The sequence below is a fragment of the Castor canadensis genome, chromosome 2, assembly GCF_047511655.1.
Source record: "Castor canadensis chromosome 2, mCasCan1.hap1v2, whole genome shotgun sequence".
Taxonomy (NCBI): Eukaryota; Metazoa; Chordata; class Mammalia; order Rodentia; family Castoridae; genus Castor; species Castor canadensis.
In genome coordinates this window covers 182,945,108-182,968,623 of record NC_133387.1, presented here as the reverse complement: position 1 = coordinate 182,968,623, position 23,516 = coordinate 182,945,108, and the positions used below count along the sequence as shown (strand labels likewise).

At 41.7% G+C, this 23,516-nt stretch overlaps 1 protein-coding gene across 4 annotated transcripts in view; it reads right to left on the bottom strand.

Moving 5' to 3' along the window:
* LOC109681321 (probable ATP-dependent RNA helicase DDX6) overlaps window positions 1-11,456 on the bottom strand; it is a 30,076-nt gene extending 18,620 nt beyond the window's left edge. Inside the window, exons 1-4 of one of the 4 annotated variants that reach the window (XM_074066602.1) lie at window positions 11,319-11,456; window positions 7,888-8,357; window positions 4,444-4,507; window positions 3,167-3,271 (exon numbers count right to left, since the gene is read on the bottom strand). In XM_074066602.1, coding sequence (XP_073922703.1) covers window positions 3,167-3,271; window positions 4,444-4,507; window positions 7,888-8,087 — 369 coding nt within the window. In that variant the 5' untranslated portion in view covers window positions 8,088-8,357; window positions 11,319-11,456. Of the gene's footprint in view, window positions 1-3,166; window positions 3,272-4,443; window positions 4,508-7,887; window positions 8,358-10,616; window positions 10,751-10,862; window positions 10,946-11,318 lie in introns of those variants that run through there. The other 3 variants (XM_074066600.1, XM_074066599.1, XM_074066601.1) reach the window with 3 other exon arrangements.
* Window positions 11,457-23,516: the final 12,060 nt, after the last annotated feature.

Sequence of the window (23,516 nt, the reverse complement as noted above, 5' to 3'; positions counted from 1 at the left end):
AACAGGATTCTTCAGTTCCCCCAAAGTTTGTTCTAATAATGCCATACCTTTAGAACCACGTTGTCTACTGGGCTCAGGATTCAAATCTAGAACTAAAGTCACAGATGACTACACTCAAGAAAGATGTGTTGGAGCCATCTGTGGTGTACCTAATTCCAGCCTGTCAGTATAAACCTCTTTGGAGAGCATACAACTTTAAGTGCCTCATTCTCTAATAATTTTATAGCCAAACCATAATGAAATTTCACCTCTTAAAAAGAGTTTCAAATAGTAAAGGTTTTAATATTTGAAAAAGAAATGTCTGGATAAAACTATAACCTTAAGTACTAAAGGAAGGGCTAGTATGTAGTTCAGTGATAGAGACTTGCTAAGTACTAAATAAAACAATTATGTATGTTTCAGAAATTGGAAACACAAGAAAACAAATAAGGATTGAAGGTAGGTAAGAATGGAAAGAAGGAGGCATAGTGGCAAATACCATTAATTTCAGCATTTGGGCTCATACCTATAATCCTGCATTTGGGAGGCTGAGATTGGGAGGATCTGAGTTCAAGACCAGCCCATGCAAATAGGTTGAAAGACTCCAATCTCCAAAATAACCAGAGCAAAAAGGATTGGAGATGTGGCACACGTGTATCTGAGTTCAAACCCCAGCCCAACCAAACAAAACAAAAAGAGAGCAAAAAGGGCTAGAGATTGGCTCAAACAGTCGAGACCCTGTTTTGCAATCTCCAAGCCTTGAATTCAAATCTCAGTACCACAAAAAAAATTAGGTATGCTGAAATAACTAATTTCCTTTTTGATAAAACTACTCTATAAAATAAACCCATAGAATGTAATGAGCATTTATTATGTATTAGACCCTGTACTAAGCAAATGAATTATCTCAATCTTCTTTTCAACAACCCCCCTGTGGCATAATATGTATTACCTCAATTTTATAGGTCAGGAAACCAAGGCTCAGAGAGTCATTCCAAGTAACTCAGGATTCAACCTGGGCAGTTGCTCAGACCACGTCTTGTACAAGCTTAACTTCATAAAAGCATGCTAATGAGCACCGACACTGTGCTAATTATGAAGACCAAAGTTACTGACACAGTTCATACGGCTCCCATAAAACTTTTCATTGCTAAATAAATAAAATAGATTCACATGAATCATATCACTGAAATTCCTAGGCATTTCTAATAGTCACTGAAATTGCCCACTGATGGTGCACAGCCTCATCTGGATTCTTTCTCCAGACAAAAGCTCATTCTCACTCCTTCTACACGATCCCTACCCGAGTTCTCTACTTGGAACAGATCACTTCTTCCAGGTTGTCCCATCTTCCTCTAATGCCTACATACATATTCAATTCCAAGTAGAAAGGTGCCTATCATATTACACTGAAACTACTTGTACAATTAGCTGTCCTTTCCACCAGGCGGTAGGATAGGAACCTTCTCTATCTTGTTCATCACAGAATCTCCAATATGTAACTTTCTATATCATGCAATACATAACTGTTCAATGAAAATGTACTCAGTGATGTCACAGCATCTGTTATTACCACAGCCTCGATTCAACAGTTTCATTAACTTATGGCAGTACTGGAGTTTGAACTCAGGGTCTCATGCTTGCTAGGCAGGTACTCTTACTACTTGAGCCACTCTACCAACCCTTTTGTGTATTGGGTATTTTCAAGATATGGTCTTGAAAACTACTTTCCCATGGTGGCCTCAAATCTTGATCCTCCTGCTCTGTTTCCTGAGTAGCCAGGATTATAGGGGTGAGCCACTAGTACCTTGTTTGTTTCATTAACTTAAACATGTGTCTGTGGTCTTCATTTTTCAAATTGCTACATATATATTATATGTAAAACATAATGCATGTTTATATGTATATACATTTCCTTGTTCTTCCCACTGAAAAGGTCAAGCAGCAAAGTGTCTACTATGTGTACCTAGATCTTGGTCCCTAATACTATTCCCCACTAAAAGAATCAGGGGTCCTTGGACTCCAAGGTTGGGGCACAATAAATGTAAGAGAATACTGGCATTATATTATACTAAAAAATAAGGAAGTACTCAAGAGAAATGAAGGGAGCATAACGCAAAAATACAGGAACCAGTTTGAAGGAGCTTACACTGGCCAAATCTGAGATAATTTAAGCACAAAACACCATTTTTTACCAAAAAGCAAAAAAAAAGGAATTCTTGATCCCATACTAATAACACATAAGTAAGGGTGAGTATGGGAAGGCTCCTCTTCATAAGGGCCAAATATGGCAGGAGTGCTAGAGTTGGAAACTAATCATAAACTACCAGAGATGAGACTAATGAAGACTCTTCAAAGGATGCTTAAATAAGGAGGAAACTTTGAGGAAGAACAGGATATTTGCAAGATCTTCAAATGCTCCCCAGGCTGCTAGTCAGTTTCATGGAAGGGAGAAAAGGTATTAATTATATGATAGGAAAAAAAATTCAGAAAACACCTTGACCAAGTAATCAGAATTAATATCACCAATCAGGAATGGATGGGCATTACATATACCTTCAAAGGTGACATGGTGAGAAGGCCATGACTTCTGCAGTATTCTACCCAAGAAAGCCTAACTTGAACCTAATTACATGGAAATACCAGACACCCTACAATGAGAAATATTCTACCACAATAAATAAATAAAAATTTAAAAAGGGATGGGCTGTATTTTTAATGTCAAAACCATAAAAGAAAAAAACTAGGGAAATAGTCATGATTAAAATAAGTTGAAGATATAGTAACTACACGAAGTACTTGATCAATTTATGATTAGAATGTAACTGCGAGATGAGTACTGTATCAGTGTTAAATGGATATCTGTACTGTTACATAAGAGAAAATACCTATTATTAGCAAAAATACACTAAGAGTCTTAGGAGGGACACGATTCTGTAACTTAACCTTAAAAAGTTCAGGGAAAAAAAGGGTGTACAACTCAAGTGGTAGTAGTTCTGTCTGATAATGGAGGAGGGCCTTGAGTTCGAACAACAGTATTGCCGAAAAAGTTTGTGTGTGTGTGTGTATATATGTATGTATATATGACACATTATAACACTTCCACTGATCAAAAAGTTTGTAATATTTGATACATAACCTTATATAAGTGTTAAAAAAAAAAAAAAAAAAAAAAAGGTGAACACACCTGAATAGGAGATGGCTTTTCCCAGCCCATTTCAAAAATTCCCATCAGTAACTCCCGTTTCAAACAGTAATCTTCAAACTCATTTCCTTTTGTGGAGGTCACATCCTAATAAAACAAACAAACCAATAAAATAAAATACAACCATATTTTTTGGTAGTTAGCATGCTTAAGAAAATGTATCTGATAGACTTTAATTCATTACCTATTAAATCTTAAATATATTCCGATCACTACTCTTTTAAACAATATTTCAGCTTTTCCTGGAGATTAATTACCTCCCTTTAATATATACAAGCCACTTAAGAACTCTTATGGGGGGCTGGGGCCGTGGCTCAAGTGGCAGAGCATCAGTCTAGCAAGCTTGAAGCCCGGTATTCAAACCCCAGTACCACAAACATAAATAAAAACAACAACAAGAAAAATTCCTATGTTTTACGGAAAGGCTACCCTGTGGTCAAAGTCCTCTAAGGACTACTATTTTTATACAAGTATCATGCTATGAATTGCTAACTATAAGACATAAAACCAAAACTCAACTTTACCACTCATTATCTACCAGTATCTTTGTGTAAGTCTGGATTTCTCAAGCACAACATACTATTGACATTAAGGGCCAGAAAATTCTGTTTTAAGAGGCTATCCTGTAGTATCAATCCCAAGGCAATCAACAAAAATGTCTCTAGCTACTGTTAAATGAACCCTGAGAGACAAAATCACCCCTGGTTGAGAACACTAGGTTAAAAGAACTAACTTCTCTAAACTTTCATTTTCTTATCTAGAAAGTGAGCATAATACAAAATCTAACCTGAGTATCTCACTGGGTTACTGGGAGCAAAAGAAAATTAGGTAAGATGTGTACTCATATAAACACATTTAATATACAACACTTTATTAATACATATTTCCTCCAAGAAATGGCAGAAAAATTTGACAACCCAACACATATGGTCTATATGATTTCAGCCTTTTCAATTCACTTAAGATTAAACAATGTAGCCTGAGCTACATAGGGAGACTCTGTCTCAAAAAAGAAAAAAAAAAAATTCCCTTTGTCAGGTATGGTGGAACACATGTAATCCCAGGACTCAGGAACCTGAAGCAGGAGGATAGCAAGTTCTAGGCCAGCCTGAGTTACATAGAGAGACCCTGTCTCAAAAAGCAAGCAAGCAAACACACACACACAAACTGAAAACAGTGTTTACAGTTACTAGAAGTAACTACTTCACTTCTGGCTTCCCCATTTTTTTTTTTTTAGTTGAATTCTACAGCCAACTTACCGAAGTTTTGATTCTTAGATCCTTTGGAGGGAGTTTTAAAGTCTTTTTCCAGTCATCACCAGGTCTAGAAAGAATATAGTAAATATCAAAATTCAACATGCTACTTAATACAATGATGATTCATCTCAAATATAATTAAGTTCTAAAAAGCACAATAAATTTAGTATGTTGCCATCTACTTAGGAATATAGTTAACGAGTAGCAACTTGTTAACTTCTTTAAATGACTTTAAAGAAGGTATTCTAGGAAAAGTAGTCTAAGAAAAAAATTTAGAGCAGAAGGGCTCAGGGTCTCCATCCTCTTTAAGAGCAATAGTGTAGTATAACTTGTCAAAGCATGTGCTGTTTGACCTACACGGTGTTTTAATTTAAATTAGCTGCCAATTAAAAATTAGATTTCATGTGAAATTTCACAGATTCTGAATTTTCTTGGGAAAAAAAGGACTAGAAGCAGTTCTAGGTTCAACCAGAACTACTCTCCCCACCCCCAATAACAAAAAAAAAAAATACACACAGAAAAAAGAAAATGTGGAAGCTTTAGCAACAATGTTCCAGATTCTTGTATGGTAACAGTTGGTAAAGCTTAGTAACTAAAGTTTAATGGGTTTTTTTGCCTTTTTTCCTGGTGCTAGGGATTGAACATAGGGCCTTGCACATATTAGGAAACCACTCTACCACTGAGCTATACTCCCAGCCAAGTTACTAGAGTTTGAAACCAAGCAGCTGCCCATTTACACAGAAAGGAGTTCCTAATTTGGCACAGTATCCTCTAGGCATTTTAGTTTGTAACTTCTGGTGAGTAGTTAAAACCAAGGATGCCTGTAGTCCCAACTACTTGGGATTTATTTAGAGGCTTAGGCAGGAGGATCACTTGAGCCCAGGAGTTCAAGGCAGAAATTGGGAGAATCGAAGTTTGTGCCAGTCAGAGAAAAAAGTTAGCAAGACTCCATCTCAACAAGTAAGCCAGGAATGGTGGCATAGATAGGAGATCTCGGACCAGGGCAACCAGAGCAAAACCTTGAAAAATAACTAAAACAAAAAAAAAGAGCTAGGAGTGTGGTTCAAATGGTAGAGCGCCTGCCTGCTTGGTAAGCACAAGGCCCTGAGTACTACCAAAAAAAAAAAAAAAAACCTCTCAGCATCAGCTGTTAATGAACATTTTCTCTTAATCCCTTTTCCTGGAGAGGCTTGAAACTATGAAAAGGGGGGGGAAAAAAAGAAAAACGTAATAAAAAATAAATTTCTTCTGTCAGGTAAAAACCTCAAATAACAAGACTTAAAACACCTTACTAAAAAAACTGTCAGGAGACATTTCCAATTTTTTCAATTTTGTCACATCTTTAAGTTTTTACTATAACCAGAGTCAAACATCTAAAAGGCTTGATTTATTTTAAAATTAGAGCCTACATAAAGCAAAATGCTCCAACACAGGTAACTCTCTTGCTTTTCTTTTTTTTTTTTTGATAGTGTTCTTATTATATTAGCTCAAGATGGCCCTGAATTGGAAATCCTGCTACCTCAGCCACCATGTGCTGGGATTACAGGCATACATGACCACACCCCACTAACACAGGTGACTGCTACCAATTCCAGGCTACTAAAGCTTTTATCTCAGGCTACATCATCAAACTTTCTGAGAAAATACCAGTTCAAAGCTGGGCGCTGGTGGCTCAGAACTGTAATATTAACTACTCAGGAGGCAGAGATCAGCAAGATGTCGGTTTGAAGCCAGCCTGGGCAAATAGTTCTTGCGATCCTATCACAAAAAAACCCACCAAAAAAAGGGCTGGTGGAGTGGTCAAAATACAGGTCCTGAGTTCAAACTCCAGTACCACACACACAAAAAAAGAAAAATGCCAGTTCAACATTTGGCTAGAATGAATGCCATTCTAGCATTCAAAAATGCTAGAGGGCCAACTTGCTACATTATCACATTAAACAGTAAATAATAATGTGTAATACAATGTAAAACCTGCCCACAAGGTATTTGTAATCTTAAAAAAAATTTTTTTAATGAGAAAATAAGTGACCAAGATAAATGTTAGACAGCTCTGAAGGCGCTCTGACATCATGAAAGAGGTGGCACAGAAAGTGAGAGTTGGAGAAAACTGGAAACACCCAGTAATCCTAAGAAAGCAATAAAGAAAAAGCAAAACCCTCTGGGGTCTCATAATGAAGTAGCAAAGGTTTATGTTTCTGTCCTACAGAACCTAAATTCTGCTAGCCGATTAATATTTTGTCAAGACAAACTACGATTTAGAGAGCATTTCTATGCCAATTAAACCATTCACCTTAAAAATAAAACGCACTAACGTTAATTCTTACAATGATCAAACCAGTTCTGCAAAGCATTAATTGTTAAAGGTCACTAATGAACCACATAAATGGTAGCTTGCAAGAGCTGTTTTTCCTTAGAAAGTAAAGATCAAGGTTTAATAAAAGGTATACTTCAGTTTAGCAAACTAAAAGTATCACTGATTTTAGAGGTCAAATCATTTTACATATGCCTAGATTTTTAACAAAAGACAAACTTTGAAGTGATCAAGAGTCTTAAATGTTAATTCCCTATAAATCAATCTTTTGTGCCACTATTCAAAGTAAATATAAAGGAAGCATTTTAAGATGACAAATAGCCTACAAACTCTCAGCTTTTAAGAAATATTCTGTAGTGAGCTACACGTAATCCCAGCACTTGGGAGACCGAGGCAGGTGGATGGTATGTTATAGGCCAGCTTGGGTTACAGAGAGAACTTGCTTTAAAAAAACAAAAAAAACCAAAAGCCCTGTAGTAAGACAAGACTCTTAAAGTTTAGAGGCAACCAAAGGGTTTAGGACCATTCAAGAATGTTTCCAAGAGATCAAAAATTGCAGGTTCCCTATGATTTATTTTGTGTATTTGTAAAAGGAAGAAAAACCTTTTAAAAAAAAAAAAAGGTAGAAAATCGTGTTTCAAAATGAACTAAAAATAAAGTTATGGATAAATTTTTTGAGTGAGTACACAAGATTTCAGAAGACTGATCACATTTTAAAGATAGAATCTTTAAATCTGCTTTTTAAAAAATTTTCAAATTGTTCTTAACTTCCGTTTTAATTAAGATGAGATGCAGTGGTAACACTAAAAAGACTACTCACATAAGCAAGATAATCTGATCATTTTATTCACTTATTAACAAATCCAGCTAGTAACTTCTACACTGAGCTATGAAAGCCAGAACAGATTCTAGAATCTATTCAAAATTAATACATACCACCTGTGCCTAAAGTTCATTACTTTGCTGCATTAATTATAGCAACAATACATTATTCTACTACAAATACCTACTGACCATATAACAAGTCATCTGTCCTCTATCTGCAATCAAAATGGTTAATGTATAAAGTAGACAACAACAAAAATTAAACCATATGGGTACCCCAGGCGTGTTTATTATTTTCTGACACTTACTTAATAGTGGTGGTCAAACTCTGTGCTTGCTGTTGAGTGCCATTATTGATTGTGTTGGTGTTTTTCAACTGGTTCATCTGTTGCTGTGTCTGTGTGCCCCCTCCTCCAGGGCCACCACTGGGCTTCACAGGGCCCCTCAGCTGACCATTCTGACTGGACAGACCCATTATAACAGGGTTCTCTGTTCTGGCCGTGCTCATGCTGTGTTAATTGCAAAGGTGTCTCTTTCGAACTTCAAAACTTTTGAAAGTCAGTAGAGAAACTGTAATAACAGTTTATTAGGCTCTCCAAAATGAAGAGATAAATATAAGTCTTGCTCAATATATGAGTCCTTTATTGCAATGCAGGCAAGCACCTGTAAGTCTCTGAACAGTAAGCAGCAGTAACTTGCTCTCATGCACCGAATCAACTTTTTTTTTTAAGCCCTCAAACAACAAGCTTGAGTTATATCTGAATTCACTCAGTTCAATCTGAAACAAAGAAAAAATTTAATTAGCAAACACTGGAAAGTTAAAGTATTTGTTTTCCTTTTATTAAGAACTCCTTTAGAACAAAATCTCATCTTGAAGAACTAAGAATACTTCCAAAAATGCAATGTTGAACTGCCTTAAACATAAAATCTACACAATGAAACCAATTTCAAAATTTTAACATTGTGAGATGAAAGCAACCTAGAGAAAATTAGGTAGATATCACTACATTCAGATAATATGACAATCTGCTCCCTTCAGTTTCTTCCTGATGAATTCTAAAGTCTCTACAAATCAATGATTCATTATACTTAATGGTATTACAACTCAGTGAAATATCAATTTACTTAATGTAACTCTAGATTTGAACAAAGCAAACCAATTCATTAATATTTTCTCTTTCTGACAGTAACCAAAAGTCCTTCAAGAGTTAATAAGCTTTTGACTTGAAAACACTGTACTTTTGGGGGGGACCCTTTCCTTATCAATTTCAACAACAGACGGTAAACTTTACGAAGAAAAATATTTTTTTCTCCCTTGTTTTTGTCCTTTAAAACAATAAATTAAGCAGTCATGTAGATGTACCTACATGTCCAAATCTTTTGCTTGGAAAACATAAAATTCTATAGCTACCTAAAAACACAAATACTAAAAAGCTTTTATCAATTTCACTTTTCAAAAAGTACATCCTAATTTTAAATAGATTTTAAAAATTAAAGGAAATTGCTTTCGTAAAAAAAAAATTCAAAAGCTAAACAAAGTGACTTTAATAAACTTTCTAAGCTACCCAGAATAATAAATATTATTCATCGTTGTCTTTAAAAAGAACTGGTCAAGCTCCTTCATTTTTAAATTGATCCCCGAATCGAATTACTTAGATATTAGTAAATTTACAAAGACAAGAGAAAGCCCAACTCTAATGGCTTTTTTTAGCTCCCTTACCTTTCTTCCCCAAAATACACTAGCTTAACTAGTGCAAATTATTTTTGTCACGGCATCTCAAACTCAAAATTTCTAAATCAAAAGGTATCTCAAAAACCTCTTGATCACGTCTTCCTTTAAAAACATGTGACCAGGTTGCTTGCAGACAAGGTTTTCAGCTACCTTCCCATATTGGTAGCTTTATATTGTGATCAACAAGGTCGTGCACTCCCCATAAGCAGACTTCCTTGTTTGCAGAGCACCAAGAGGATGCGGAGGGCGACCTCTGAAGACTAACGACACTGATCAGCACTACCCGTCCTGCGCGGTGGGCCCCATCCCCTCAGATCCCAAATGAGACTATGCCTTAACTGCTCCCTTCTTCCACTGATACCTGCACTGCAGCTTGACGTCTCCGAGAAGGAAACACTCCTCCTACCCCTTCCCAATATAGGTTTGCAAGTTACGTTTCCACATTTCCAAACCCGAAGGCACGTTAGGCCGGCAGGGAGGAGCCCCCGGCGGAGTTAATTACAGCACTTCCCAGATCGTAGTTAGCACTTGACAGTTTCACACCCAAAACACTACCGTCATCCCCAACAAGACCTTTTGTTTGCAAATGCGGCGCAGTTTTCCCCCCAAGCTCTGGCAGCTAGCTGCTGTGGCTGGGATTTTATTCTGAAGGGAAAAAGGGACGGCGGAGGTGGAACAGGAGGGAAAAGGGACAGAGACGAGCCAACGACTGGAGACTCGCAACATCAGGGCAATCATCCCCGGCCCCCTCCCCCAACCCCACTCTTCAAGTGCGACCATAAACACAAAAGGGTTGGGGCCCTGCAACGCTATCTGCGCAACAAGAGCCGGAACCAGCTCCGCGGGGATGAAACAATAAGGACTACCCTCCTAAAGTCCCAAAGAGACCCCCACCCACCCACCCACCAAACCTCTCCTGCCCCTCAAGACTCGGAGGCTCCCTAAGCCCTCCTTACCATCCTACAAGACCTACTGCAATCAAGCAGCTGCCGAACCGAGTCCTTCAATACGGCAGAGCCCTGCCGCCCTCTGTAGGGCCGCCTCGCACCCTATAACCACCATCGCCCCCCGAGCCCAAGCCCCCTACCCCACCTTCGCCGAGCTCCTGCCCGCGCCGCATCCCGACCCCGCCGCGCACCCCGCACCTATATTCGGACTCGGCTCAGGCGCCCCCGCCCCACACAAGCAGCCGTCCTCCTTCCAGGCCCGGCCGGGCCTCAGGCCTCCGCCCAGGCGTCCCCCAAGCCGACCCAAGGGGTTCCCACAGTCCCCAAAGCACCGCCGACCTCGACCCCACCGCCTCACCCCACGCCCCGCGGCTCGGGCCCGAGTCCTACCACCGAGGCCACTCCCGCTCGGCACCCTCGGTCCTTTATTGTTGACTCGAAGCTCCCAAAATGGCGGCGGCTCCTTCCTCCTCGGAAACCTCCGCCCGCCCCCACCCGGCCCCTTGTCGCGGCCTCCGCCCGCCTCCGCCCCGCCCCCGCCCGCCCGCTCGCCCGCTCCGGGGCCGCGCCGCCCGCAGCCCGCGCCCCAGGCTCCCGGCCCTACCTCCGCCGCTGCCCGCTCTCACGGCGCCGCCGAAGTCGCGGCCGGGCTGAACCAACTCTGCTCCTCTGCCCCCTCCCTCCCCGCCGCCGTCGCTTCCCTCCCTCCTCCTTCCCAGCCGCTCCGCATGGCGGCGGCCGCGGCTCCTCCTCCACGCAAGATGGCGAAAGGCCGGCGGCTGCCGCTGCTGCACTCGCCGCGGCGTCCGGGCCTCCCCGGCTTGGTAGCGGGAAGGAAACGGCCCCGGACGGAGGGCCGAGTTCTGACATGGATGACTGACGCCTGGGGAAGGGACTCGAACTCCTTTCCGCAGCTGAGGCGAAATGGCTGCGAAGGGTCGCCCTGCCTTCGCCCCTCCAAAGTGGACATCGGGGGTTGGGGCCCGAGAAGCAGCTGCTTCTTCCTGACCACAGACCCCGGCGGAGCTCGGGGTGGGGTGGGGGGGCACGGGAAGCTGACCTGACGTCTCCCGCAGGCCCGGGTGGCTGCGGCTGGGCAAGGGTCGCGTCCGAGCCCCTCCGGGCGCCTCCATGCAGAACGCGCGGAACTAGTAGCCCGGAGGCGCCGGCGCGCTACCGGGGGCCGGAAGGGGGGCGGCCCGGCCGGAGGGCGCCGTGGGGAAGCTCCGGGGAGCGCGCGCTGGGGACTCGGCCCCGAGGGCGCTCTCGGGGGAGATGGGCAGGGCCCGCCCTGCCGCGGGGACACCCTTCAAGAACGAGGGGCAGGCCGGGCGCCGGTGGCTCACCCCTGTAATCCTAACTACTCAGGAGGCAGAGCTCAGAAGGATCGCGGTTTGAAGCCAGCCCCGTTCGCGAGACCCTATTTCGAAAAACCCTTTACAAAGATAGGGCCGGTGGAGTGGTTCAAATGTAAGGCCCTGAGTTCAAGCCCCAGTACTGAAAAAAAAAATTAAAAAAAAAAAAGAATGAGGGGTAGACTTCCCGCACAGGGAGGGATGCTTCTGGGGAGTCACCTACAACAGTTCCGTAAGGAAATGGGGATCCCGGAGCCGGGAGAGGAGTGAATTCTCCTGCCTAACCCTCATTATAGAGATGGTTATGTATTTGTTCCCGTAATTACTTTTTAGATCCTAATGTCTGTTTATGCGCAACGGGGAAAAAATGTCTTGTTATACGTAAAGCAAGAATTTGCACATAAAAGTTAGCAAGGTCAAGGGAAAGTTAAAAACCCGGCATTCTCACCCAGCTGACAGACTGAAAATACTAGCGGACAATGGCCAAAGCATGAGTGACAATAGGACTCCGACCAACCACCTCCGCAGCAATCGCCCTAATGGTCTGCACCCAGTCATTGACTGGCAGCTTCCTTTTTTTGGGGGGGCGGGCAGTTTCCAACTCGGGGCCAATCAGAGAAAGCCAAATATACTCTCCAAGCCAATCACAGAAGATGGCCCACCTCCAGTTAGCCATCCTTCAGCTTTTCGGTGCCAACCACGTCCAATCAGAATAGACCTGAAGCCTTCGCCTTTTTTTTTTTTTCCTTCTTTCTTTCTTTCTCTTCTTTCTTTCTCTTTCTTTCTTTACTTCTTTTTTTTTAAACTATAAGGCTTTACCACTCCTTGCCTGCCTGTGACTCTCTACCAAACCCAGTGTCAGTGCACCATCCCCTTGCTATGTCAAGCCCTGAATAAATAGCCTATTTTCATTTGGTGGTGCTCATTACTTCGACACAGCCAATGGAAAGGTGGTGGAGAATGGTGAAAAGACTATTCTTGAGGTTGAAAAGGGTACCTTTAATTTTTGTTTTGTTTTGGCAGCACTGGGGTTTGAACTCAGGACCTCACGCTTGCTAGGCCAGCACTCTTACTATTTGAGCCACTCCACCAGCTCCCCCTTAACTTTATTTTTTATTCTTAGTTTAGTGTATGCCATTTCCTGCCCAGATTTTTACATACCTGTTCATGCAAGGAAATATTCCTGTACCTTGTACCTATCTTAAAAGATGATTGTGGTTTCTTAATAATATGATAATATGTGAGGCCTTATTTTGCCCTATCTTCCAAGGTAGCAAGATCTAAAAGCGAGGTGGGTACCTTTCCCTAGATAGGCAAAGGAAACGGGTTAACTTTCAAAAGGAACCAGACAAAAGTCATGACAAAAATAAATGGAAGGAGGCAACCGAAAATGGAATTATGAAATAGCTGCCCCTTCTTACCTAGGAATGCTATGTCTCTTAAAGATTCTATGTCATGTTTTGTTTACTGTAATTGGGTTTGGAGATCAGAGCCCCTGGCTTATTAGGCAGGTGCTTTACTACTTGAGCCATGTCAACAACCCTAGTCCTTTTTTTGCTTTAGCTATTTTTCAGGTAGTGTCTCCTGTTTTTGCCTATGACCAGACTCAGACCGTGACAATGCTCTTCTTACCTATACCTCCTTCATAGCTGGGATCCCAGGCAAATGCCACCACACTGGGCTTATTGATTGAGATAGAGTTCTCTGAACCATTTGGGCTGGCTTTGAACCTCCATCCTCCTGATCTCTGCCTCCTGAGTAGCTTAGATTTCATGTGAGTCACCATGCCCTACTTGCATAATGATCTTTTAAGATAGTCAAATAGCCTCACTCCTTTGCTATTTCAGCCCTTTTCAGTTTTTTGGTAAGAAGCCTAGATGGTTTAGAATTAAGCTCTGAACCCTTGGTTCTTCTCTCTTGGGCTCAACTTTAGTAGTTGATAGGTCCAATTATCTCAATACGTTTTTTTCTCCCTAGTTTAGATTAGCAAGAATCATACAAATTATGACACTTTAGAAATACAGATGAGCTGGGAGCCGGTGGCTCACACCTATAATCAGAGCTACTTGGGAGGCGGAGGTTGGGAAGGGTGGTGGTTTGAGGCCAGCGAGGACAAATCGTTTTTGAGACTCCATCTCCAAAATAATCATGGTAAAATAGATTGGAGCTATGGCTCAAGCAGTAGAGCCCCACTTTGCAAGTGTGAAGCCCTGAGTTTGAACCCTAGTCCCATCAAAAAAAAAAAAAAAAAACAGATGAATTATTTGCTAACGCACACAGTATCCTTATATTTATAAACGTCATGCTTTTCCAGTAAAATGTTATGGAAATCCAATCCTCCGGCCACTTAGTTAATATTGAGTTACATAGTTTTAGGTGAGCTGTATGGTTTCTAGAGCATGCAATGTCACCTATTAATTGTAGTAAAGAGTTTTCCAAGATGTTTTGGCTATTTTTATATTGCCTTTAGTTGGTCTCACTCTTCCTAACCCCTAGCCCATCCAATCCCATCTCACTTTTTGGATTTTGAGTTATAAAGTTTTACGCCTTTATTGTTGGCATATTGTTGACAGATTCTCTAGAATCTGTCTGCAGGAGGGACATTTTTAAAAGGAAAAAGATGCACAAGTAGATTGGAGGTTTTTCATATCTCTGATATTAAAATATGACAGGATTCTCCCCTCCTCAAAAAAAATAAAATAGGACCAGAAATCCAATCAAAATAATGGGTCCTTGCTACAAACATTATTTGCCATTCTCACAACCTGACCTCATTCATTACCTAAAAATAACAAGGGTGTGGGGGGTAGGGGGAAAGGAATGACAGGTTAATTTACACTTAATTACATTTTGACTTCAATTTAAAATATTTAGGATCAGCCTGGCGCCCGCCCCGTGGCTCATGCCTGCAATCCTAGCTACTCAGGAGGCAGAGATCAACAATCTCAGTTGGAAGCCAACCCGGGCAAATAGTTCTGGAGACCCTATCTTGAAAAAACACAACACAAAAAATGACTGGTGGAGCGTCTCAAGGTGGAGGCCCTGAGTTCAAGCCCCAGTACCACAAAAAAAAAAAAAAAAAATTTAGAGTCAGGGTTGGGGACATGACTCAAGTGGTAGAGCGTCTGCTTGGCAAGCATGAGGCCAAACCCTAGTATCGAAAAAAATAAATAAAATAATAAAAAAATAAAATATTTACAACCTGGAATCTGTAGATCTGTGATACCATCTAAACATCCAAATGTTCTTAACATGTTAAAACGTATTTCACACTTTTAACTAAGTTCTTTTTCAAAGGTATCATAATAGTTTAAGTTAAATTACAAGGAAATGTGTTCGTTACCCAGAAGAAAAATGCCTTATCCATACCATATCCTCAATATATTGATTACATCACACCTGACTAAGCTTTGTAGCATGGCATTTTCCCTCTTCAAGGGATTTGCAGTATATTATTCTGATTTTCCAAAAGAAAGTTCAACATAGAAAATTCTTTTCCAAATATGCCTGAGCAACATGTAATGGTCACTAACCAACACTGGAAGGCTAATGAGACCAAGGAGCCAAGTCCTGTTTTCTTCTGAAAAAAAGAAAACATTGTAAGTAAACTTGCTTTTTCAGTTGATTTACCTGAAAAAGATGAAACACCATCAGCCACTAGGGGGTCAGTAAAGATATCCTCAGAGATGGATTTGAGGTGTGGCTCAAGTAATAGTGCACCTGCTTTGCAAGTATGAAGGCCCGAGTTCAAATCCCAATCCTACCACAAAAAAAAAAAAAGTTTTGCCAGGATCGCAGTTTGAAGCCAGCCTGGGCAAATAGTTCTCAAGACCCTATCTCAAAAAAAAAAAAAAAACTATCATAAAAAAGAGCTGGTGGAGGGGCTCAAGTAGTAGAGCACCTATCTAGTAAGTGTGAGGCTCTGAGTTCAAACCCCAGTGCTGCTAATATGAGTGTGTATCCCTAGAGAGGCACACTCGCCACACTGACGTTAATGCACACCAAGCAAGTCATCAGGCACTCTTTGCAGAACATTTGTTCTACCACCAGAATAAACTCAAATTTAAAAGTAGGAAAGCAATAGTACAATGGAGGAGAACAGTGATGTAGATTAAACACGCTTCCCAAATGGCCAGATGTGGTTTGCCTTTTTATTCCCTGTGACAGATACCATCCTCTCACAATGACCAGCGAGCTAGCTCAGCTCACCAGGTGTCTTTCAGCCTCCTCGTGTTTCAGCACGGTGTATGTTCAGGGGCAGTTACTGACCAGTAGCACTGAGATCTTGTTGAATTACTGTGGCACTGCTATGTGTTCCCTGCCCGCTTTGTGCCCCAGACCCTGTGACAAGCTTCTGTTTCTGAATTCGCCTCTCTGCGGGGGTAACATTGAACAATCACTGAAGAGTTCTGAGCCCTGGCTTCCCATCCGTCTGCAGAGCCTTTTATTTGTCCTTGAAAATTGGTCTTAAGAATGAGGTCTGGGAAGGTAGCTGATAGCCAAAGAGTGGGCAGTCTCCTCTGTCCTGACAGCCTCTGTTGGGTGAATTAGTATCTGTGGTTACCAGAACAAGACAAGGAATGAAGGAAAAGTGTTTTGGTGCAGAGAGCTCCTAAATGACCTTCCTAGCTCTTCATTTGCCTGATGAAATTGTTTTTATTTTGCCTGATGAATTTTAAAGACTACTTTTTATCATGTCATCCATTCCATAAATAGTCTTTTCCAGCTTCTTTTTTTTAACCACATCAATCTACACTCCATTTACAGATTAGGACTGCCAATATACCTGCAAACCCAACTTGATTTCCTGTTCTTCTACCCTGAAAATATTTGCTGCTCTGGTCTCCTGGTAGGGAACACACCCTTGCCTTCCATTCTTTCCTTAGATAGAAATGCCATTGAAAGCCCAGCAGATATATTAACCCTATTCCTATCCTCCCACTCTCCCACTCTTGCACCTGTCCTGACAGATCTGACCACTTATTAATTCCATCAACCTGGAAAAGTTCCTTAACTTCTGAGCCTCAATTTCCCCATTTATACAATGGGGCTAACAGGACCTAGAGTTGTTGTGAAGGAACTTGTATGATTCCTTTATTTTAGGGTTGGCACATGTACTCAGAAAAAGTACTTAATGTTGCTATCATTACTTTATAAATTTTTGCCTGAGCATCTTTTTATTGCATCAGATTTCAACCTGTGACTGGTCAATTCAATTCTGTTTTCTCAGCCTCTGTCATCTCTCATTTCTTCAGTTTTGCACCCCATTTACCTTAGTAAACAACTGCCAGATTCCATCCTCTCGGAGCTTCTTCTCCTGGCTTGAGGTCATTTGAGAGAGCCTCCTAACCAGGCTGATGGCTCAGCAATAAATTCCTGCTCCCACACCTTAGCTGAGTCCTTTCTCCCCGGTCACTGGTGCTCATTAGAGTCAACACTAGTGTGTGGCTGGGCCTCCTCCTGGAGGAATCAAATCAGAATCCTTAGGCTTGGGGGTCCAGTATCATTTTTTTATGTTAAGCCTCTGCAGATGACCCTAGTTTGCAGTCAAGAATGGCAATCACTGCTCTTAAAGGATAATTATTTGGGGCCAGGAGTGGTAGTGTAGGTCTATAATCCCAGCTACTTGGGAGGCAGAGATCAGGAGGATTGCAGTTCAAGGCCAGCCTAGGGAAAAAGTTAGCAAGACCCCTTCTCAACCAACAAGCTAGATGTGGTGGATCATATCTGTAATCTCAGTTACATAGGAGACAGAGGTAAGAAGATCATGGTCTGAGGCAGCCACAGGCAAAAGCTCTTGAGACCCTATCTGAAAAATAATTAAAGCAAAAAAAGGGGCTGGGGACATGGTTCAAGTGGTAGAGCACCTGCCTGCTAAGTGCAAGGCCCTGAGTTCAAACACTAGTACTGCACCCCCCCAAAAAAGAAGATAATTGTTTTCCACAGCAGCACTCTAAATCTTTTCTTCTATCCATTGCCCACCTTCAAATCAAAGCCACCTCCCTCCCACAGAGTTCTGTTGTCAGCTTCCACCTAAGGCTACTAACTTCCCCTTAAACCATGGCTTTTTTTTTTCTTTTTTTTGCAGTACTGGAGCCTATACCTTAAGCCACTCCACCAGCCTTTTTTTTGTGATGGGTATTTTTTGAGATAGGCTCTCATGAATTATTTGCCCTGTCTGGGTTCGAATTGTGATCCTCCTGATTTCTGCCTCCTGAGTAGCTAGGATTACAGGTGTGAGCCACCAGCACCCAACACTTATGCCTTTTCTAAATAAACCATTCCATCACTTACCTTCTTTCCCGTTTAGTTTTTAGTTCTGTGTTGGTTCTTCATCTCAACTTGGATTCATACTCAAGTTTTTCTCCATCGTAAATAAGCACACTAAAGCAACAGTTCCTTACTCATTGCCTGTTGAGAGAGGAAGGAACTAGCAGTCACTGTTGGGCTCCTAGGAGCAAAAGTTATGCCAGGTGGCAACCTGTTGCAAAATCCTGTCCACTCCACTCTGTATCACTTCCATCTCTGTCTCCCTGTTGTTACTGACCTGTCACAATCCAGGAGTTTTTCTGCTGCCTAACTACTTCAGTCTCTTCCTGGATTTTGTCCTTCACCCTCTTCCCTCTCATTAGACTATTGGCAGAATGTACTAAAGCCAGAGAGATTTTCCCAGTCACATCGCTATCCGGCTCAAGCACCCTTGATGATTCTCCCTTTCCTACAGAATAAGAGGGAGGCCCTTGGAACCTCCTCCCCACTCAACTCTGTGAGTCTGGAGGTTGAACCTACTGACCTTTGGATGGGTCACTGCTGAGATAAGACTATATATACATATATATATATATATTTGTCTTTGCATTTCTTGACCTTTCTTATCATTCCTTTTAGCATTTCCTAGATGCCCCTCTCCACCCTCCGTACCTCATTCAGTGATCTGAAGTGTTTGGTTTGCATGGTTTTTTGCCTGTGCCTTCTGGAGCATCATGCTCAGCTCAAATCCACATATTCACTGGAAGTGTGGCTTAATTGATAGAGTGCCTGCTTTGCAAGTGTGAAGCCCTGAGTTCAAACCTCAGTCCCACCAGAAAAAAAAAAAAAAGTCCACCTCTCCCACTGAGTTTTTCTCAATGATCCTGGGTGCTTCCGGGCTGGTGGAGTGGCTCAAGTGGTAGAGTGCCTGCCTAGCAAACACAAGTCCTGGGTGCTTCTGCCACTAGGATCTTTGTCATTGCTCAAGTGCGACCCCTGGGTTTGCTCAGAATGCTGGGAATTTTTCCAGGAGAAGTAATTATTAATAGTGCTCCTGTTTAGTCTCAAATGGTTCTCAATATGGACAATGAATTACATAACAGACTGTATTTATATTCTTGTATCATAGCCATTTGTAAACATGTCTTAATCCCAAACTCACAGGGGATAGGATCAAAGTCATGTTCAGGTTTCTTTTACCAATAAAACCTAGTAAAGTATTTTGTATGCCTGTAGTAAAAGCTCAGGAAGAGTCTGCTGAATGGATTGGGTAATAGATTGAAATACAATGATGCATGTGAAGAGATTAGCACAATATCTAACACATGGCAAATATGTTACTCTTTTTTTGAAGTTCAATAAATGCCACTTTCCCTTCCCTCAGATGACTCCAAATGTCATGTGTCCCAAGGTCTTTGTCTGACTGTAGTACCCAAGTATATACTGGCTTGTTTGCCTTTATCGGGTTTTTTGAGTTTATTCTGTTTCTTGTAATAGATTGGAAGCTTTTTAAGACAGGCATCACATCTTACTGTCCTCCATGCCACACAGCAGAACCAGTTCTTACTTGTGAGTTGGTTGATATACAGATGTTTAACATCCTTTGGCTGGTTAATTTGCAGGAAAGCGTGAAAGGACAACAATGGTATGAGGTTAGGTGTCACAGTCAGCGGCATGGGTATTAAAGATCACCTTCTCTATTTGGAAATGCTTCTCTGTGTTCTTCCAGCCAGCAAGAGAAGGGAGCTTCAAATAGCTCCACTGCTTGCATTTTCAGTACCTACAAGGATACAGGTGCAATCAAGTAATGTTTATGTAAGAGCAGTGTCTTTCTGAAGAGTGGAAGAATGACCATAGAATAGAAGGACCTGGGTTGAATTCCTAAGTTATTAACCTTCCCACACCTGTTTGCTCATCTGGGGAGGTTCTAAGAAGAGAAAATGAGAAATCTACATAAAATGCTTAGCATAGGGCCTGACTCATTACAAGCCTCAATAAACAATAGCTGTTTTTATAGTGGCCAATCTAGGTGGCTTTGAAGCTTGCTTGGATGCTAAATGTGAAGCTATCTAATACAATTAAGTTCTCAAATTTTTAGTTAAATCTGTTTCTAGTGTCAATGACAAGCTATAATTATTTACTTGTTCATCTACTCAACCATTCATCTTTTGTTCATTCCTCACTAGTCACTCATTTATTCTATGCCAGGTACACAACAAATGCTTATTAAATGCTCTCTTCTTCTTTTTCTACTTCTTCTTTGGCGGTATGGGATTTGAACTCAGGACCTTGCACTTGCCAGAAAGGAGTTTTATCACCTGAGGCAAGCCGCCAGCTCTCTTTCCTTGAGGTATTTTGTATAGGGTCTCACTTTACGCTCAGTCTGGACCATGAAGCTCCTATTTCCACTTCCTGTGTAGCTAAGATATAAGTACGAAGTGCCACCACATCCAGACTTTTTTCTTTTTTCTTTTTTGGTGAGACTGGGGTTTGAACTCAGGGCTTCATGTTTACAAAGCAGGCACTCTACTGCTTGAGCCACACCTCTAGTCCATTTTTCTCTGGTTATTTTGGAGATGGGGGGGTCTTGAAAACTATTTGCCCAGTTTAGTTTCAAACCACAATCCTCCCAATCTCCATCTCTTGAGTAGCTATGATTACAAACTTGAGCCATTAAATAATAAATAATAAGTAACTTGAGGGAAATAAGACTTTGGGGCTCTGCCCTCAATGATATGTCCGCACAGGGATAAATTGCCCTACGAGCAGGACCAGCTTATCGTGCTAGATACTGAAGGTACAGATCCAGCCCTATCACCCATCTGGAACACAGCCAAAAAGACACAGCATTCAGTTAAGCCTTGCAATCCTTTACCTCCTCACAGCAGAGAAGTGTCCCATACATAAAGGGAGAAATCAAGAATTGCATGTTCCTCAATTTCCCTTCTCCACTTCTAGACTCATTGTCCTGAGAATCCCCAACCAATGGCACCATTGAGCAAATTCCTATTACTGTGCAAACTGCTTGGAATCAAGTTTAGTTTGGTTCTAAGTTTGCCTCCCACAAGGATCAGATCTATCTGTCTTGTTCTTCTTTGTGTATATAACAGCTGGCATGTGAGCCCCTGACTACTGAAGGGGCTCTTTTTTTTTTTTTTTTTTTTTTTTTTGGTGGGACTGGGTTTGAACTCAGGGCTTTATGCTTTCGAAGCAGGCACTTTACTGTTTGAACCACCCCTCCAGTCCATTTTGCTCTGGTTATTTGCCCAGGCTGGCCTCGAACCTTGATCCTCCCAATCTCAGCCTCCCAAGTAGCTAGGATTACAGGTGTGAGCCACCACCATCACCCCTGAAGGGTCTCTTAAATCAACTATGCCTTCCCTTTCCTCTTCAAGAAATAACCCTTCCCGAAGACGTAGATACTTATGAACTCACCCACTTCCTCATCTTATATCCTTCCCTCATCTTTCACTTCCAATCCATCACCAAGGCCTATGGGTCCAATGTCTAAAATATTTTCTCAATCTACACACTATCAACTGGTTGACTTTACCCTCATCCAGACAGAATTGTCTTTCACTGGTCTCTTTACTGCTGTACTGCTAGCTTGGGCTCCTTGTTCACGCTCTTCCCTTCCCTCCAATCTATTCTGCACGCAGCCCCTGGTTATTTTTAAATGTAAATGACAGCATCATGATCTCACTTCTCCAATAGCTTTCCAGTGAGCTGAGACCGCGCTTGCTCTGAATCCCCTAACCTGGTCCACAAGGATCCACATGATTTGAATCCTATGCCCCCACTTCAGCTAACGCCTCTCCCCTAGTCACAGATTCTGTCCCAGTCACTCCCTTGGGAGTTCAGCTGACCGCTTTCCCACCTCAGGACCTTTGAACTGGCTGTTTTCTTTACCTGGAGTGCTTTCCCCACTTCTTATTATTCTTCAGTAAATGTCATCCTCAAAGTCACCCACACCACCTCACCCTGCTCTCTATCACAGGCTCTGTTGTTTTAAATCACAAACTCTAAACTTTATTTATTGTCTCTCCTGTTAGAATAAAAGCTTCAGGAGAGCAGAGACCACGCATACTGTGTTCCCCACTATGTCTGGTGTAGACCCTACAGTAGAGCTTGCTGCACAGACATTTACAAGTGAATGAATTTATGAATGGGTGCCTTTGCTCTCTTTAACTGCAAATTGTCTACATTTCTGATTTCTTCATTTTAACTTGCAAATAGTTTGACTTCCCACACTGAAGAATCCTTCCCCTTCTAGACCTTGTTTCTCTCTTCAACCCCCAAGCCCCTGCCCTATTCCCCTGTAACCGGCAAAGGGAGTAGATTCTGTGTAGCCTTCATCTACTCTCTTTTCAAAACAGCTCTCACTGGTATCATCAGTGACCTTCATTGTTACCCCAATGACAGATGCTCCAGTTCTCAGTACACCTGGCCTTTCCAGTCACAGTTTCTACATTTTATTCTATGTGACACAAGTCCACTGAGTTGCTCTGGTGAAAAAGTGTGCTCATGTTCCTCCTAGTACACACTTGTGTAGTGCCCAGTGCTTTCACTCCAGTCATTTAGGACAACGGCAATTCATTAATTTGTCCAATTAGCTTATAGCTAACTTACCTGATACTTTTTTTGGTACTGGAGGGTTTGAACTCAGGGCCCAACACTTGCTAGGCAGATGCTCTACCACTTGAGTCACTCCACCAGTCCTTTTTTGTGAAGGGTTTTTTTCAAGTCAGGGTCTCGTGAGCTATTTGCTGGGGCTGATTTCAAACCATGATCCTCCTGATCTCTGCCTCCTGAGTAGCTAGGATTACAGACATGAGCCACTGGTGTGCAGTCACCTGATAGTTCTTGAGGCCAAGAACCCTGTCTGTTTTGTAACTGTATTAATTTGTTTAATTGAATGAATGAATGAATGTGCTTCCTTTTGGGGAATTCGCAATGTGAAGTAAGATATTAAATGTAAATTCCTACGTTAGAAGATGTGTTCAAATATGTTTAGCACAAGATTTCCCAAATTCAATTGCCCTTAGGTCTTTGCTCTCCCACACCCCCAGCAAAATCCCACTAAGCATCTTGAGAGATTTCAGAAGACACTTTTCTCTCCAGCCCCTGGCATTGCTGAGTACTCACTATTTCTCTGTATTTTTCTCCCTTGCCTCCCAGGACTCTGCCTTTTCTGGTATCTTCCTCCTTTGAGGGTTAGCTCACCCCCTAACCAAGACAAAGTCACCAGGCATTAGTATGTTGACAACCACCAAATAACATAGTTCCTAGGCTTGTGTTCCCATTTTATGATTTTCTGTATGTTAAACAAAAATTACAGAAAGTCACTGTTTTGGACCAAGCTCCTGCATTAGTCCTCAGTGGACCAAGCTAAGAATCAAAATGGAGTCCTTATACAAAAGTTGCTTGTCAAAACTGAAACTAAGTTGTTATCTGACCTTCTGAGAAATCAAGAGAGAAGTAGCAGCCAAATTTCCCACACAGGCCAGTTTCCATCAACATGATAATGAAATTTCCTGTTTTAATCCTTACAGAAAAGCAACCTGTTGTTACCCAATCAGTTATTTTTCTCTTATCCTGGGTCTCCAGTTTACCCTTGCAAAGAAAACAGCTTTAAAAAAAAAAAAACCAATCCA